We start from the raw sequence: 19267 nt of genomic DNA, 5'->3' as shown, positions 1-19267 counted from the left end.
TTAAGGAAAACCCGCTGATTTATCGGAAAAACAGCTTAAATAGCTTTCTATACTTTTTAAACTTAGAAGGTCAGAGGTCAAAACCATGTGCATTAGTTGTAGGTGATTTGTAGGCGTGGCCAAAATGTTTTTGATTATCAATAGCAATTAGCAAATAATAAAATATAACAAAAATTACAAATTTTGTGCGTGGCAGCTTCTTTGTGTACTCTGATCAAGCATATATATTTTTTATTTGGTCCCAAATATTTGCTAATTCACTGCTGTACAAATTTCTGACTGAGGTCAATATATCCTTTACAAGGATATACAAATGTAAAAGCATTTTCTATTAGGCACATATAGAAAAAAGTAAAAAATGTTGTACATCTTAGTTTTTATTTATTTAAAAAATAAACTATAAGCTAGATTTAGACATATTAATATAGGGAAAATTTTAAATATCAACGAACTTATTGGTGCAGCGATGTGTGAGTGTGGGGTCTTCGCTTAGAATGTGGAAATCTTAAAACTTATGTAATCTCTATTTATTGTAGTTGGTTGGCGGTAAGTTAATTTCTTCAAAGTAATTATAATTACAAAAGTATTTTACATTCCTCCATAGCTGAAATCTGTAACATACAAACTTAATCTATGTACGTACTTCGAGAGCACGTAATAGATGAAAGCTGATTTAAACTCATGCACCAATGACTCTACATTGTTGGGCTTAATCACTGAAGCAAATATTATTTTAGACTTTACGTATTTGTACAAACAAGCAACATATACAAATATTCGAAAAAACTCCCATAGGTCGGTCAATCAGAAAAATTGTATCTAGATAGTAAACTATAGCTTGGTCATTGGAGCTGCAGTTAAATGTGGGCAGGTAAGATGACAATTTTAATGAAATTCAAGACGAGTTTCCGCGAGCTTGTAAACAAAAACATTGAATTTGGTATATCTCGTTTCCATCTAACGTTTCTAATTATAATTCACGACAAAGTTCTAGAAAAAAATCCACTTACATAAGTGATTTGTGTACCCACAAGTGTTAAAAATGTTTAATATGTTGATTTCAAATCAAGAAACAAAAACACTTTCCAAGAAACAATTTCAAGCATTCTTATAAGCAAGGCTTGCAACAAATTATTTTAACCAAATACAAAACCTTGATAATTTCGAATGCCCTCTTATTTTCATGGCCCTTTTCGAGCTCCAACGAAATCGCAATGGCAAGTTAATAACCCCTAATCGTGTTTGGGTAATTTACTCTGTTTATTTGTAGTATCGGGATGCAAACAATTTCTCGTTCCTTGGTTGTGTTCCGAATAAAAGTCAATCTCAAAATCGTTTCAATAGGAGCGGCTTGTTCTTTTCGGCGAACGCCGTGTTAATCCACTTAATGTCCGGCTTGGCAAAACGCACTACCTGCCCCTCTCCGCAGGAGTTCTCACCGGCGAAGATTCCCTTGAGGCGGACGTTCGAGCCGCTGCCGCAGGCAAGTGCACTTCCTACGTCAAATTGGCAAGAGTCGAACTTGGTAGCACTACACACACTGCTGGAGTCGGCACCACACTCGCTGCGCGCTTGCGTCAAAGTGTCGGTCACGTGCATTAGAGCGCCCTCTTCATGGACTGTGGAACGAAAAATAAAGTTGAGTATCGAATCGAGAAAGTAATTAAAGTAGAATTTTGGATAAAATAACATATGAAGTTGTGTGAGTGCAGCTCAAAGTTAAAAAGAAACAAGAAAGGAAGCTTTACATATATGCCACTACTGCACTAAGTATGTAAATAATTATATAAACACTCTACTAATAATGAACATATTATAATCAGAAACGACCAAACTATGATTTCATTTCTATTATTGTTATTAAAACTGAGCACTGTGCTCTGTTCTTTAATGCATCGTAACATTTAATTTCTTACACAACCCGAAAAGCTTTTGATATTAGCACTTACTAGATAACGCTTGCTTTCCCCAGCCGGAGGTGATGCATTGCTCGGAATCCTTTGGGTCCTCGTCACTTATGCAGATGGGCTGGATGTGCGATGCGAACTCCAAGCGTCGCTCGAGTCGGATAATGGCTAAGTCGTGGGCGTTTGTCGACGGATCGTAATTAGGGTGGACATCGATAGTTTTGACACCAGTCAGCTGGAACGGCAGAGGCTCGTTCGTGCTGCCCAGCTCCCATTCACCAGCCTTGACACGAATGTCGACCACCGGAAGGCTTGGGGGTTTCAATTATAGTGCGTTGAAGAAACTAAAGACGGTTTTCACATACCCATTTACGCAGCTGGCGGAGCTTAAAACAAATTGGTCTCCAATAATAGCTCCTCCGCAAATAAGCGTTTTGCTTGACTCGCGCAAGATCATTGCTTGCCAGGGGATTTCGGCAAAGTTTGCATCCAGATCCTTAACTCCCGTGGGCTTCGTTCTGGAAAAGAAAGAGATTAGCCGTTGCTCGGTGTAAGGAATTTGCCTGGCTACCGCTTGTTCCTTGTCGCGCACACTCCGGCTAAGTTAACGGGCCAGGGGTCTACGTAGTTAGGGTCACGACAGCACTTGCCGGGGGAACCGTTCTCGGCCTGCAAACAGTCGGTAAGGGGCACTCGAAAAGCCGCCTCCATGGGGGACAGCTTTACGGCAGTCTCAGAAAGCACTCCGATGGCATTGCAGAAGTTCTCAGAGGTACACACTAAGGCTGATGCGCACTTGGCAAAGTGTTTTGGGATATTAGCTGGCTGGGGAGAGGGAAAGATCTGAGGCGACAGTAGGTCCTCTCCGCGGTAGATTGGCTTCTCGTTTGATGGCTGCGGAGAGTGGTCAGGCTCGAACCGAGGAATCTCGTTAGCGGCTGCAGGCGGCAGATACTCGTTCGAAGGCTGCCGAGTCGGTTGGGGGCGTGGCTCCGTCTTAGGCCTGATTTGTGGGATGAGACTGCTGGCCGACTCGGTGACCGGGGATGGTGGCAAGTAGGCTGGTCGTCGGCTCGTCTGGACGTTCTCGTAATTGGGATGCTGTGTGGTGGAGGGCGGCAGATACTCAATGGTGGGTCGATAAGCTGTCACCGCAGCCGTTGCTTCTGGGCGAAAAGGCGTCTGGGTGGAGCGCACGGCGGGCACTGTGGGTTTTGTCGGCAGTGGAAAGGTTTTTTTCGGTAGGTTGAAAATATACCCATCCTCCGTCAGCGTTGTCGAGGGTATGCGACAGCAGATATCAGGCGCAGGGCAGCGATTGGTCTGTAAGTGAAAATGAGTGGGGTTAAGAGAAGAGCCTCAATAAACTTTTACGGTTGCCAATGACACACAATTTCGCGAGAACTTGGTATAGCCGATTGGCCATTAGCCACTATGTACCTATGTGCCTACTCAAAAGTTGGAAGGTCAAGTGCCACATGGGACGGAGTTTCTCGACTGGCCTTTCAATGGACTTTGCGCTTTGGTTTAAAGGCATCCGATAAAATATTGCAGAATCATGGTGAAATACAACCCGCCATTGGCGGACACCGTCTCCCTTCTAGTCCCCTTACTTCAGTACGGACTGCATACAATGGCATTGTCAAGTTTGTCGGTCTGCTGAATGTTTTGAAACATTCAACAATTGAGGGTTATGCAATGGCCATGCTATGTCTATCCGATGCTTTCTCAATCAAATTGTATACATATGTATGTACATATATTCAAAGAAAATAGGGTCAGCCGCCCAAAGACGAGTTTATCTACTATCATCACTTTTAAAGTGAATTTATGAAAAATTGTTGGTAGTGGTCAAATAATTATTTGTATAAAAGCAGAAACGTATTGATTTCATCTAGACAAAAGCACTTCCGTTTTCCAAGTCCGAGCTCCGTTCATTAATGGAAATTACCATTATCCCTCGCCTGTGGAATTTGTTGTTGTGATTTATTTGTGAAGATCATCATTAGGCAAAGCTGCCGGCTCTCTGCCTCAATTTTGTATCATTTTATAGTTAATTAAATGTTATCTTATGATGTAGACATCATACAGCCTGGTATTTGTGGAGCTCAGCCTACCGCGCACATTAAACTTATGTAATACATATTATTAATAAGGACGGCTCTGCAAGAAAGCAGGACGGAGAAGCGCATTTAATTTTGATCAATGACAACAAGATTTCCCGAGAGGCGAAATGCCGTACAACACCAATTTTGCCCCTGAGCGGCGATTACCTGCCAGTGGTCAGTGGCCATTGCATAGCTTATGATCAATCATGTTACGCGAAGATAACAACTTCGACAACAAAAACCTCGAGCTACTACTTGTGTACCAGCGACAGCTAAAATATGTAGTCACCAACGACAAACGCGCAGGGAGACCCCAAAATGCTTTTTATTAATGTTGTTGCTGGCCATACCAGACAAGTTGTCCATTAAGGTTGTTGTTAATGTCCCATAGATTGTCTGTCGCAATTTGTTAATAATGTTGCAATTACTCGAAGCATACGTATATATATATATTATAAAAATGTATAATTTAAAGCCATTACCAAGTTCAATGGATTCAACTGAAATGCAGAAGCGAATACTTTGGTGATAGGACGTTGCTGCCTTAATGGCTTGGGGAAAGGTCAAGCCGTGACGACATCTCCAGCGGCGAAATTTATGACACAAATGCTTCACTGCACACACGAAACTATTTTTATGACTGCATTAAGGCGTCTCTAGCACAACACTAAATTGCCTAGTCTTACTCCTCACCTCTCTACGGCACACTATTTATAAACCTATAAAGTGGACGCTTGAAAATTTCCGTTTTACGAGTGGTTATCTTGGTACGGGCCAAGTTTAATCGAGCCGAGCCGCAGAGTGGAAGAAGCTTCTAAATACCACGCTCGGCCCTGAAGTACAAGTGCTGGCAGGTCGCCAGTCAGTTGTGTTAAAAGTTCGGTGTTAAAGCCTTTTGTTTATGCGTCATGCGGTGCAGTTTATGCATAATCATCATTAACGTGGGCGTAGGCTCGGTAATTTATGAACAACCAGATAACAAATCTGCAATGCGTTCGGTTGTTCTATACAAAAACTAATTAATAAAAACCCAAATCAATCGGGCAAGATGTCTTTGTAAACTGTATATTATTGTACATCACGGATTTATGTTAATTTAAACAAAGTCGCAAAGTCGATGTCGATTAGCAGCATACAAAGCTAATAAAACCATAACAATTATAATGACCATAAAAGACGCATTAGCCAAAGGAAACCAAAAACCCAGCAACAAAGTCAAACTGCACGACTCGAATAAACGTTAAGAGCTGTTAACGACTTTTCGACAACCGTATGAGCAGCCAGCAACCTCGAAGAGAATTCGAGCGCGACCTAGACCTTGAGTTAGCCGCTTGAGTTTTTTGTCTGCATGCTAAGCGCTCGAAATTCCCGGCTTTGTGAGCCTACGTGCTTTTAGTTTTCGCCCTTTACAGCTCTTGGCATGTAGTCGGAATCTATGTATGTATGCCGCCGCTCTGTCCCTAAATTCTGCAGAACTCTGTGGCAGCCGTAGACTTTTTTGAAAAAAATAAATAGCTTAGTAACGAAGGAAACTACCAAACAAATACTACTTTAGCCATGTACTTTACAGGCACACTTCCATAACAATTGTATTCTATAGTTCTAGAAATGGCGTTTACTGCCTATAAGACAAACAGTTATATTTAAAGCAGTAATTCTGTCAGCAGCTTAAATTTGTATTTAATTTAAAACAAAATATATATGTATAAGATAAATGTTTTTGGTAACGGTTTCAATTTACTTAAAACTCAAATTAAAATAATATGAAAGGCGGTGAATATTCTATCGACATAAATACACATTTCTATACACAAAGGGAATGAAAAACATCGAACTTTTTAGCCGAAGCACTTCTTTTAACTGTTTAAAAATCTACAAAACTGATTTACAAAAAATAAATTAATTAAAATAGAAAAAAAGACTATCACGGCACATCTATTGTTTTTTATACGCAGTATGACTTATATTTTCAAATGACCTTTGAGGCCGTAAGATGCTCACTGCAAGACACATTTTTTGGATGAAACTTCAAGATATAAATGGCCCCACATTGTCCACATTTACAAGAAATGTGATTTTATGTTGCTAGTTACTATGTGTTATGTGTATCTGAACCTTTAATTTTTCAATATTGGAAAGATCACCATGCTACAAATTCTTTTTCATCAATTATATGAAAATCCTATTTCCAGAGGTTCTTGTAGGATGAGCTCTAAATCATAATAATTATACCAATCCCATGCTATTCGATACCTGCGATTCCACTCGTTATCTGTCAGAATTAAGTTGACCTTGCCTGCGTTTTTATTGCTACACTATACAGTTAATACCTCTTTGCAGCGCCGGATGGGGCGTTACTATAGTCATTTTATAAACTATACTATACCAAGGTACACTATAGTGTGGACTATGAAGCATGCCCCGCATATTACGTTGATGTGCGTATAACTAAGCAATTCGAGCAATTATGGCCCATAGTGAAGATCGTGAAGGGGGAAATCATGGGGTCCTACAAGGGCTTCTTGATCACAGCCTGGAAGAGCTCCGAGCCAAAGAATGCAATTCATCGATTCAACGATTTTATTACGTTTTCAGAGCCACCAGCAGCTGTTGCTTTGCCGTCTACACTGCCAAATTTTGTTGTGCTCATTTTTTCAAGGCGTTGCATGCAGCAGCACAGCGCGATACGCAACTGACCCGTTTTTCCGGCATGTTGTAAGCAAATTATGCAATTGCACTGGCCTGGTGAAAACCTGAGATCTCTCAGTCGAATTTCTTATCGCCTCTCTGAGTATTGTCCTCTCCTATCGCGCCGTGCTGAGGTCGGCCGTGCTGAGCCGATGAACCGACCTACCTTCTGGTTATGTGCACTTATAAATACATACAGCAGTACATGGTCTGAATATACAGCTGGGCTGTAATTTAACACTTTTTACTTGGATGCACGCATGTAGTGCAATACTTGTACTTCAACGGCATTCCAGTTTGATTGCTGCTTGGTGGTGTTAAGTTTGTTACCACTGCAACAGTTATATTAATTGCATATTCGATTTAAAGCACTGTCAAAGCCAGGGGGCTGGCACCAGAATCACTTTAAAAGGGTCCATATCCATATCCATATCCACATAGCTGACCATTGGCATTCAAGTACTTTTGCGCCTAAAGCATATCAGCCGATATGCTGCCAATAAGCTGACGGTGCCGTTTCTTTATGATGTTCCCGTGTTCACCAATGGGCTTGTGAAATGGGCTGCAATAGTTGCGGTCGAGTTTGGTTCCGGCGTAGCCAGTTGTTGCTGAAGTAGCTTTGTTTGTTTCGGCATTGGGACACCATTAAAGCAGCACAGCTACTTTGCTATTAAAGTGAAGCTACAAGAGCTGAATGATGGGAAAACCCTTCGTACTAATGATGCCGAGCACCAGTTGAAATACCTATGGATTGCTCAACTCTTTTGATGGAAACGTATTCTGACCGCCTGTGGTCGTGAGTAAACACTTACTCCTTGTTTCTTTACGTAGTTTATGGCGCTAATTTCGCCGTTCCGACAGTTTTCGGGAGTCACACAGTCGGAGTCGTGGGCACAGGCTGCGACTGGCACGGGAGTAGTGGTTGTTGTGGTGGTGGGAGGCGCCCTATAGGTACAGCATACATTGGTTTCCGGATCACAGTTCTGGGAATAAACAGTTCGATTATGGTAAGTTTTTAAGTTATTTACCAATTTATTTTATGATAAATTCAAAGTTTTGTAAGCATAGCATACTAACGTTTCTAAAGCAGTTTGAATGTGATCTTGAACAGCAATTCTCTTAAAATATTCATAGCATCAGTAGAACTACTGCAAGACGCCAAGCACCTTGTTCCCACCGTAAAGGGGTTGCGAAAAGGTTGGACATTTTTGACATGAACTTTTGTACATATGAACAATATATTAGACCATGTTAGGAAATAATTGGAAGGCATATATATAAAAAAAAACCATGTCTTGAGCTGGACCTTTCTACAGGATATACATATGTATGTACATATTCTGAAGCACATGGTTACTCTACCAACGAGAATGAAAACGAGAATGAAAATAAATAATACATAGTTATATGAGGTATGTATAACTAATCGAATAGATCCCAGTATGAAAACAAGAGAGAACGGTATGGTCGAGTTCCCCGACTATCTGTACCCGTTACAGGTTTTGGAGGCTTGTGGGCGTTAGAGTGGGCGTGGCAAAATGCTTTTTTGCAAATCGATAGAAAGTTACAATACCAACAAAAAATGAAAATACATACATATATCAAAACATTTTTCAAAAGTGTGGGCGTTTCAGTTTAGGGCGGTTTGTGGGCATTAGAGAAGTCGTGGCAAGAAGTTTTTCTGCTAATCGAGAGAAAATTTACTAATAAAAAAATGAAAAAATATCGACACCCTTTTTTAAAAAGTGCTGCTTTGGCCAGATCAAGAATATATATACTTCATATGGTCGAAAACGCTTCCTTCTGCCTGTTACATACTTTTCAACGAGTGTAGTATCAGAGAACTGCAGCAAGCCACCGGACTCTAAGTGCACCTGGTAAACACCGGGTGTTTCAGCACCCGGGTGTTTGTAGACACCCTATTTTCAGCAAAGACAAACACCCGGGTGTTTTGCCACCCGGGTGTCTTTTGCTACTTGCACAAAAACACCCGGGTGTCTGCTGGGCAACAAAGTTTAGGGTGAGTGACGCGCAAGCAACGATCGGCCGCAGGTACTTTTCTGTATGCATACGAGTTACGGGTATAATAAATAATTGTACACTTAGTTTCATTACTTTTGATCATAGACACTACTGGCTGAGGCGTGTAAAATTTTTAAGAATTCAAAAACACAAAGTAAATTTGTCTATGAAAAGAAGAAATAATACAAAAATTTATATTGTATATGTAATTGTATATAGAGTGCACTGCATTTTTATTATAAATTGAGAAACACAGCATTTTTTATTATAAATTGAGAAACAAATTTTAGATTTTTAGGAAATGCATGTTAGGGGTCAGTATATAGCACGGCCATTTTTGCGCAAGTTTGTTTCTAAATGTTACCGAGCCCACACCCACACTTTTGAATTTGTTGTTGATTTTTTTTGAGTTTTTTTTTGCCGATAAGACAAAATGAATGTTAAACATTCTCGTTCGCACTCCCACTATGTACATATGTATCGGGTATCTGATAGTCGAGGAAGTCGGCTACAGCGTTCTCTCTTATTTATTTTTGAAAATATACAAATCACATGATATGTCTGTAGACCTACTTGATTTACAACTCTAAAATAACATCAAAGTTGCATCACATCCCAACTGATTAAGATTATTTGGCCAAAAGGTCACCAAAGTTTACCGGTTGGATAAAAGATGTGCTAATAGGTGGACAGCCAGATTCTAAAGTCAGTGAGAGGCGGTTAGATGAATTAAGCCTTTGCATTTGCATTGAACTTTGCCGCGGGTATACATATGGTACATTTAGTTTTAACAAATCTCAATGGTCAACTGGCATTTAGCAACTGAACAATTGCAAATAAATAACTCTGAGAGTGTCTGGTCAGAGATCAGAAGCCACAGCAGTAGCTTAAGGCGGGGTCCCCGTGAGGAATTTGCAGCGCAACAATTTACTGAGTAGTTTCCCATCAGGTGTAGCAGACAAAAAACGCCTGTCCAATAAAGAAGAGTTTAAAAACCAGTTCAGATCGTAGATTCGCTAAAACTGGCACTCCATATATCAATCAGTCTCTGAATATTATAAATGAATCTGTCTAAATCCTTTTTTTATTTCGGTTTGAATATCTCCCCAAGCGAGAAAATCTAATATCGGAAACCCATTTGAATGTTCTGAGTTTGGTTTTGAGGCACGACCTTGACTAATGAAGATCTTTGGCCTGAGCGTGAGTTGAGCTAAATGGGCTTTAAATAGCATGGATATATTTACGAAGCAATAACTTCGGGCTTTGATCGCAGAAGACCAGCTTTAGTGGTTTTGGAAAGCAGTCAGATCTTGTTTTGTGTATTTTGAAATGGTTTCTTAATTATACCCGTTACTCGTAGAGTAAAAGGGTATACTAGATTCGTTGAAAAGTATGTAACAGGCAGAAGGAAGAGTTTCCGACCATATAAAGTATATATATTCTTGATCAGGATCAATAGCCGAGACGATCTGGCCATGTCCGTCTCTCCGTCCGTATGAACGTCGAGATCTCAGAAACTACAAAAGCTAGAAAGTTCAGATTAAGCATACAGACTCCAGAGACATAGAAGCAGCGCAAGTTTGTCGATTCATGTTGCCACGCCCACTCTAACGCCCACAAACCGCCACGCCCACATTTTTTAAAAATGTTTTGATATTTTTTAATTTTTGTATGAGTCTTGTAAATTTCTATCGATTTGCCAAAAAACTTTTTGCCACGCCCACAAACCGCCCAAAGCTGCCACGCCCACACTTTTGAAAAATGTTTTGACATATTTTCATTTTTGAATTAGTCTTGAAAATTTCTATTGATTTGTCAAAAAACTTTTTGCCACGCCCACTCTAACGCCCACAAACCGCCAACAACTGTCAGTGTTGAAATTTCTCCTTCGCACTTCCACTAGCTGAGTAACGGGTATCAGATAGTCGGGGAACTCGACTATAGCGTTCTCACTTGTTAAATATCTGCGATCGAGCCCATGCGTGACATTTTATTTAAAGTACCAGCATATACGTACGGTTGAACCGTTTGGGGCAAGTGCACTTAAGTGCTTCAATCGAAACAGTAGATTGGCATATCCGTTTCCACAGTCCCGGAACTAATAGTTTGTTTGTTATACATATATGTAAGTTTGAGAGCGTTTTTAATTGTCGGTTCTAACATCATCAGTTTATTTAGATTGCTGATGTCGCGCGGTTGATAGTTAATCTTCCGACCGTATTGCTAATTATTCCGAAATGCAATTTACCAGTCAGTCGAGTATTTTCCTTATTTTAATTTTTTTCCGTTACATATTTTGTAATTACACATTTGTTCCGACGAAATGGAATCTAAAGGGTGTTTTGCGAAATTTAAAAAAATATTTGGTAATCTGGTGCGTTTTTTTTCAGAAAGCGTTAATAATTTCTGTTTTATTTAAAGTAAATTTAACTTGTTGACTCGATAGCAAAAATATTGAAAATTATGATTTTAGTTAGTTAACTCTCTCTCTTAATATACCCTAGGGCTTCAAAACTGTCTCAATTGATAAATAGCTTGTATGTCTTATTTCTTCTATTAGTTGCAGAAGTTCTTATAGTTCCCGAAAACTTGTAGAAAGATTATTATACCGATACAGGAAATATGTTGACGAACTGCCCAATTTGGGTTGTTTACCCACTTTAGTGTCGCTGACTTCTTGTTTTTTGTACACACGCGTTCATATGCGTATAATGTGTTTTTGGCCAGGCAATAAACACGAACTTCGCTTTTTATTCGTTTTGGGCGATTACGAAACTCCCCGTCCCTACGGATTTCCGTCTACGGACTGGACAGCATGTTAATATGTATATGGGCATGTATTTCGAACCTTGGTAATGACAAACCGGAAAATAGCGGTAAATATGCCATACAACTAAACCCACCGGCCACCAGCCAGAGCAGAAAATGCAGATCAGGCAGGCTAATCAAGCAACAGCAACGGACGAACGGATTTATTTTATTGTTATTTTCTGTTCCGGGAAAACCCAAAATCAATATTCCAAGTGATCCAGTAGACAAAAAGCAAATGGGCAAATAAATGTTTACGGGAGTCTAAAAAGCGTTTCAGTGTTTCACTTACTTGAATTTTGGGTAATTGCTGGCCGAAAAATCCGTTCAGGCACTGACCATTGCGGACGCACTGCTGACCGGGAGCGCATTTCAGGAATTCCTTGGGGGGGAGATAGGTTGGGCCCTGGAACGGCGACGCTTGCCTGCTGATGATGGCGTGGTTGAGGAACACGTTCGTCGAGGGATTTACTGAAAGGTGGTTCGCCTTTTGATCCTTGATACCGTTTTGGTACTGCCCGTTTAGAAACATGTTAGCCTGGTAGTCACCACTGGCAGAGGCGAGCACTGCCAGGGTAATGAATAGGGCGAGCTGCTCCCTTAACTGTGAAACAGACATGGCTTTCCGACGCTGGATTTGAGCCTGAAGAAATCTAGGAAAAAATAGAAGTGGAAACCAATTTAATCAGTGATAATCAAGCATATTTAATGACCTCAAAGAATTCTAAGACTTCCGATCCGAGTCGACGTTTCATCACCACCTCAATGCAAAAATGTTATCATGAAATAATTTCTGAACGAGTTTACGAGTCCCAAAGAAGTCCGTGTGCTGCCTCTGACTGGAACCCCAAATGTAAAGGTGGTCAATCAGAAGGGGCTGTTGAAGACTATAGAGGAATTTCAAAGATTAAGTGTTTGGTGCCTTGTTGCTCCTAGAATAACCTGTTTTGGGGAGATCCCCCAATCTCTGCGACTGTGGTGACTAATAGCTAAAAATAGTAAAAATCGCACAGTCCCAAGCAAAATCAACGATTTGAGCATTTGCTGGTTTTTACCAAGCCAAAATTAGCATAAAATATTTTCGGACTTTTTGGGAACCATTTAATGATTGTTTGTTTATTTTAGTTCAAGATTTAGAAATTTCTGCCAAATTTTCAACTTTCTATTTTAAGCTCTTAGAATTTATGGGCCAAAAATATTTGTATAATTGGCGCGCCACATACTTTATTAAGTATGAGAAGTCTCGCGAATTAGAGATAAAGTCTAAAGAGTTAGACTACGAACTTTCTTTAAGCAGAAATTATAACGGTTAAGAAATTATATTTAAAAGCATTTGAAAATCAGGTGTATCATTGAGGTACAACGTTTTGCAGCTTTCCCCACTGACATCTATTTTGAAACCAGAACGATACCCATTTGTGACACTTCTAAGCCTTATTTCACATTGAAGTCTGCTACTAATATAAAGGACTTGTCTTCGATTCACACCATGCTATCCCAGAGCACTTCATAGCTTACGAGCCCCTTGAAACATTCCGTTGTAGGCTTACATTTATATATTACCAAACCAGCCAACTAATCGAAGTCATATTTAGGCATAAAATGAGCATGATTTTTTGTAATTTTTAAAATGATTTTATGTGCGAGTGAGAAGAATAAGGCATTACGCTGTTAGTCAACGCAAATGCAGGTACTTATCACTTTATGTGTAATCAGCATTCAGAAAAATTATTTTGCAGTTAAAGTTTTTGTATATGTAGCTACACACAGCATATGGCAATATCTTTCAAGTTGGACTTTATTCGCACCTGGCTTTTCTGTCCTCAAACAGCTGATCGGAATTATAATATCAAACAAGCTGTGACACCTTAAAAAATTGTCAAACGAAAGGGTGGTTACCAACTCAGCAATTCCGTAGCCAAATATATGACGTAATTTTAGAATCCACCAATTCTTGTATTTAAACTGCTTAACAAATTTGTACGACACGTATGAGCCGCTGCGGGACTGCGGGAAACTAGTACCAAATATAATACGCAATACTCCGGCAAAAAATGTCACTGTGGGTGGCATTACACAGAGCTAGGGGAATGTGCGGTGGGCTAAAAATCACAGTTTCTAGTCTGTTTGCGGGGTTGTGTCGAATATAAATTTGCGTCACGTCATTTGTTAAATTTAGATGGCTGTTTTGTTATTAAAAAAATATACACAAATTATATGAATGCGCATTCTTCAGTCTTTAAGAACAATGGTTTGTTTATAATTGCAACTTAATTGTACTTTTTTTATAAACAGTTCGTGCTGAAGAGCGCCTTATAGGTAATATCTGTGAAGCCGGGTACTACAGCAAAAATCAGCTTAAAAAATCAATTATACCATATGTTTGAACCCTTAAAAGATTAAATACCGATTCAGTTACTACAGGTAAAGTTATACAACTTATAAAAATCAAAGATCAAATGTCGAAGTAGGTCTGGAATTAAAGCTTACTTATCCAGCAACTCACTTTTAAAATTGATCTAATTTTAACTGAGAACTCCTATCGATATTTTGAACACTTCAAAACAATACATTGAAAATAAATTCAAAACAATAAATTACTTGTGGAGAAAATTGATTTCTTGAAAAGTATGTAAGATTTAGAAGCATTTCCGACGCTATATTCTTGATCAGTCATCACTATCCGAGATCTGTCCATCTAAATGTTGATCTATTCTTGCAGATTATAGGAACGTTTTTAAAAGATTTCGTTATACTTTTCAGTGAATCGAGTATATGCAATTACTCTAAGAAAACGGGTATATTATTATTTAATATTTAATATTATTTAAAAACCTTCCTTGATTTTAAAAATTAAATGAAGTTAACATTTTTAGTTAAAAATATAATAAAATCGTAACTGGGTAAATCTAATTTTTGTTATAAAAAAAAGTACATACTACTGTTGTGGAGTACATACCTATTGGAATAAATCTATATATATGTACTTAACTTATTGAACTAACTTGTTAATATAAAGAGATGATTAAATCAACTGGGCTAAGCGAATCTAATAATGAATAGTGCAAATTACTGCAAAAATAAATTTTCATATTATAATTCAAATGCTCCATGTACTGTCCTTTAAGGTTTTAGATCATGTTGTACTTTTAATGTTGTACTATTATTAAGTAACTCCTCTGCCTTATGGATCATACAACCCGAATTTTTATATTATTTCAGGGCTGCAGGTTCTAATGATGCTGTGTTGTCTGCTTACAGCAGTTTGTGCTGCATTTCCGTGGGCGCTTTCCACATAAATTAAAACTGCAAATTTTTGTGTTGGCGCATTTGGCAACAATTCAACAAAACAGAACAAAACAACAAACAGCAAAGTTCAGATCGCATCACCAACAAATAAATTTCCACCGAGCTAAACACAATGGACGGTGGCAACCAAATCCGAAGTCGAAATGGCTGCACAAACTGACAAACGGGCGGACGGAGGTAGCGGCTCGGCAACCTCGGAGCAGAGACAACTGAAACTGAATCAATGGAACTATCCATCAATCAATCAACCGCAAATGAATTTAATTTCCAAGCACAAAAGGCTGCGGCTGCACAAGTAATAGCCAAACAGCCCAATTGACCTGGATGAATTGCGACATTTTCAAATGGAGCTCGCCTGGCAGTTCACTATTGCAAGGAGTAATTACGATGTCCTTTAACTTTTCACTCGTCCACTGCCGGTCGGGCACTTGGGTATAACTTGGAAAAGAACTATGTCCGGTCCAAATCCCTTCCCGGATGTGAGCCGCAGCTAACGATTACACTGTATCACTGTCGCCTGTCTGTTTTTGTTTTCTTACACTTATGGAAACCCAAATCTTCTCAAACAGGAACTCGAACGCGCGAACGAGCAACTTGAATATGATTGTGAATATTTCTCAGAGATCGTTTGTTTTATATGTGCCCAGCAAAGCCAACCGCAGCGCGTCGCAGAAGCTCCGCTGCCGACGCCTGCATCAGAAGCCACAGCCTCGGCTGCCAAAGATGCGAACGCGAACAAGTGAATCACTGAGGCCTCACCGCAGCGCTGCCCGTCTCAGCATATGAGTCAACGTCTACGTTGGCACCGTTGAAGCGTCGACGTCGCCGCGACGCTCGTGCTCTCCGCATATTCACTTTCGTTTGGTGCGGATGTTGATCTTGGGGCTCTGCAGTCTCACCACGAAATCTTCTGAAGAAGCGTCAAAGCTTCAGGCGGGTCTCTGCGGGGCTCAGTGCTCGGTCGACTCAGAAGAAGTCTTCCGCTCTTCTGGTGGCGCGGCTTAATTTGTCTTAGGCATTCTAGGGGCTTTACATTTTTAGTCGGGCTATTTCGGACTCTAGTGGGCGCTATTACTAATTAATTGTGGTTTCAGAGTCTGGTTTCGCTGACGTATACAAATATGTAATTTAATTCGCCGTAAAACATAAAAATCTTGATAGGCTTCGCCAAATGGTTTCTGTCAAACCATACATATATGTATGTATGTACACGATATACATACATAAAATATACAAGCGCAGTATTGTTTTAAAATGTTTTTTTTGTGTCTTAATAAAAGTTAAAAAGTTACGAATCTTCAGCCAAGTTATTACAGAAAATAAAAAACTAACAAACAAGAAAGCTAGCTTTATTCCTAATTTTTTCACGATTACCCCTATGACATCTACATACATATATGTTTGATATAGTGGTCCGACTTTGCCTGCTCTGGCTTTTGGGGAAGTTAATGAAAATGGCTTTAAAACTGAGAGACTATACTTCAAATAGTCATAAATGTGTGCTTCATTGAGTTGACTAAAATCGGTATACCCTATGCAAAGATATGTATAAAAGTAACGAACTTCTAGGCACAGTCCGAACATGAGATGCATTTCTACAAATAACAAAGTAACAGTATTCAGATACAAACTGTCTATAATTTGACTTTAAAAACTGTTTAAGTCATGGTAACATGTTATAAATCAAATATATATTCATATTCTTATAATATATATTTACACCAGTCTGTACAAAGATTATTAGTTACACTAAAAAAGTTTGCACGATTTGAGGGGCCCTACATGATACATTAATTAGGTTTTGTGGATCTTTTTATACCCGTTACTCGTAGAGTAAAAGGGTATACTAGATTCGTTGAAAAGTATGTAACAGGCAGAAGGAAGTGTTTCCGACCATATAAAGTATATATATTCTTGATCAGGATCTGTAGCCGAGTCGATCTGGCCATGTCCGTCTGTCCGTCCGTCTGTCCGTCCGTCCGTCAACCCGTATGAACGTCGAGATCTTAGGAACCACAAAAGCTAGAAAGTGGAGATTAAACATACAGACTCCAGAGACATAGACGCAGCGCAAGTTTGTTGATTCATGTTGCCACGCCAACTCTAACGCCCTCAAACCGCATAAAGCTGCCACGCCCACACTTTTGAAAAATGTTTTAATATTTTTTAATTTTTGTGTTAGACTTGTAAATTTCTATCTATTTGCCAAAAAACTTTTTGCCACGCCCACTCTAACGCCCACAAACCGCCAAAAACTGTATGTGTTGAAGACTCTCCTTCGCACTTCCACTAGCTGAGTAACGGGTATCAGATAGTCGGGGAACTCGACTATAGCGTTCTCTCTTGTTTTGTTTTCGCCTCATTTTAGACCTTGCCGCCCAAAAAAATTATAAAAAAAAATGGTATGGACAAATCAAATTTTTTTTTTTCGTTTTTCAATTGGAAAAATATCTAGCTTTATACGAAAAATCAGTATTTTGTACTATCGGTACCGCAAAGTATTAGTATGCTGCTATTATTTTTTTCGCAACTGTATATAGTAAGATCGCCTCCGATAGGGATCAAAAATATATACATATATACTTTATAGGATCCAAATAGATTCCTCCTTCTGTAACAATAAATAATAATTATCATTCAAATCTAGTATATCTCTTTGAGTAACGGATATAATAAGTTATTCGAATAAGATATTTGGCACAGGAGTTCATTTACTTTAGTGCACATAACTTTGAATGTAATCGGAATTTATCTTCGAAACTTAAGCAAGATATTCGTAATAGTTGTAAATACTTATACAATAAACAAAAATTTAAAAATTGAATTGATATTAAAAAAAATACCTATCAAAAATACCACCAAAACAAGATTTTGGGAAACTTTTTAAAATAAAAATGTTGTCAGGTTGTTTGTCTGCAACAAGCTTTATATTAGTGTCCTGAAAAAATGGTTTTCTGTTTACTACTTTGCTTAGAGAAACTTTAGTTTAAAGGATGGAAACATTCAAATGTTAACAGTGCTGTAAATAGCAGACGTTTAAGCGGTATTCAAACGAAAAGTGCTGGAGTGCAGTTATTGATGAGGACATCAATAAATAAATACTTAGCATGCTGCCCTCCAAAGGAGTGCCCAACGACAACTGTCATGGATATGAATGAATATGTCCTAGAAAAATGCGTTTTAAGCTTTATTACTAAAGTAAGTTTTACATGATAGTATACCCCTTACTCAAAGAGTGAAAGGGTATAACAAGAAAAGTAAATAACAGGTACAAGAAAGTGCCTCCGACCCATTAAAGTATATATTTTCCTGCACACGATCACTAGCCAAATCAATCCGGCCATTCCCGTCAGTGACTAGACGTCTGAACGTATGAACATGGAGATCCTGAGAACCTAAAAAATCTAGAAATTTTTTATTAAGCATGCTAATAACGCGCACGCAGTCCACGTTTGTTTCAAGCCAAGAATTTTCTCAGATGTTTTTTTTTTCTTTCTTTATATGTGTGGCAAATTTTTAAGATATTTTTTAAGAGCACTCACAAAAATTTATAAACATTTGTTAAAATCCGATAAACCGTTCAAAAGATATTCCCGAAACAAGGCGTAATTTTAATGTCGTGAAATAATTTTTTTTTTGTTCTTAAGAAAAGAAACTTAAGATCCTGTATTTTTTGGAAAATGCACTTGATTAGCGGGAAATGTTGCTAAATTGGCTTAATTTCCTACTTCTATAATTTTAAAACAAATGGCAGTTGAGAAATGTGATTTTTAATTGCGAACTGTATTATCCTTTGAATTTCCTAACTCTTCAGATTCCCCAATTAATATTTATATAAAGTTTATGCCCACTTAGTACTCAAAGCATTGCAATAGGTGTACTGCACAATATAATAATCTTTCCATAAACTTTTAATATCAAACAAGACAGAATGCTATGGTCGAGTTCCCCGACTATCTTATACCCGTTACTTAGCTGGTGGAAGTGCAAAGGAGAAATTTCAACACTGACCGTTTTTGGCGGTTGGTGGGCGTTAGGGTGGGCGTGGCAAAAAGTTGTTTGACAAATCGATAAAATTTTACAACTCTAAACAAAAAATGAGAAAATGTTAAAAGTGTGGGCGTGGCAGTTTTGGGCGTTTGGGTGGTCGTAACAAAGTTTTTTTTGGCAAATTAATAGAAATTTACAACACTTACCAAAAAATTCAAATAGCGGTTTTTGAGCGTGGCAACATGTGGCTTGCGCTGCGTCTATGTTTTTGGTAACTGTATGCTTAATCTCAACTCTTTAAACTTAATAGTTTCTGAGATCTTTACATTTATTTGGACGGACTGATATGGCCAGATCGACTCCGCTATTGATCTTAATTAGGAACACTTTCCTTTATATGGTACGCTATCTTCTACCTGTTACAGACTTTTTAAA

At 38.8% G+C, this 19267-nt stretch overlaps 1 protein-coding gene and 1 long non-coding RNA gene across 3 annotated transcripts; one reads left to right on the top strand and one right to left on the bottom strand.

Annotated features, from left to right (window-relative positions):
* Window positions 1-357: 357 nt before the first annotated feature.
* Window positions 358-15887, bottom strand: LOC122625117 (inactive serine protease scarface). Its single transcript, XM_043805036.1, has 7 exons — window positions 15382-15887; window positions 11826-12186; window positions 7516-7686; window positions 2479-3230; window positions 2273-2425; window positions 1950-2218; window positions 358-1619 (listed from the first exon to the last, which is right to left on the bottom strand). The coding sequence occupies exons 2-7, from the start codon at window positions 12150-12152 to the stop codon at window positions 1327-1329; spliced, it is 1965 nt and encodes a 654-aa protein (XP_043660971.1). The 5' UTR covers window positions 12153-12186; window positions 15382-15887; the 3' UTR covers window positions 358-1326.
* LOC122625129 lies at window positions 13814-15464 on the top strand. 2 transcript variants are annotated; one of them, XR_006326534.1, is made up of 3 exons: window positions 13892-14161; window positions 14256-14331; window positions 14756-15464. It is a non-coding gene; the product is annotated as an uncharacterized LOC122625129 (long non-coding RNA). The 2 variants fall into 2 exon arrangements; XR_006326533.1 differs by lacking the exon at window positions 14256-14331 and having other exon boundaries at window positions 13814-14161.
* Window positions 15888-19267: the final 3380 nt, after the last annotated feature.

The sequence above is a fragment of the Drosophila teissieri genome, chromosome 2L (assembly GCF_016746235.2).
Source record: "Drosophila teissieri strain GT53w chromosome 2L, Prin_Dtei_1.1, whole genome shotgun sequence".
NCBI lineage: Eukaryota > Metazoa > Arthropoda > Insecta > Diptera > Drosophilidae > Drosophila > Drosophila teissieri.
The sequence above is the reverse complement of the archived record's forward strand: the minus strand, read 5'-3'. Positions and strand labels throughout refer to the sequence as shown.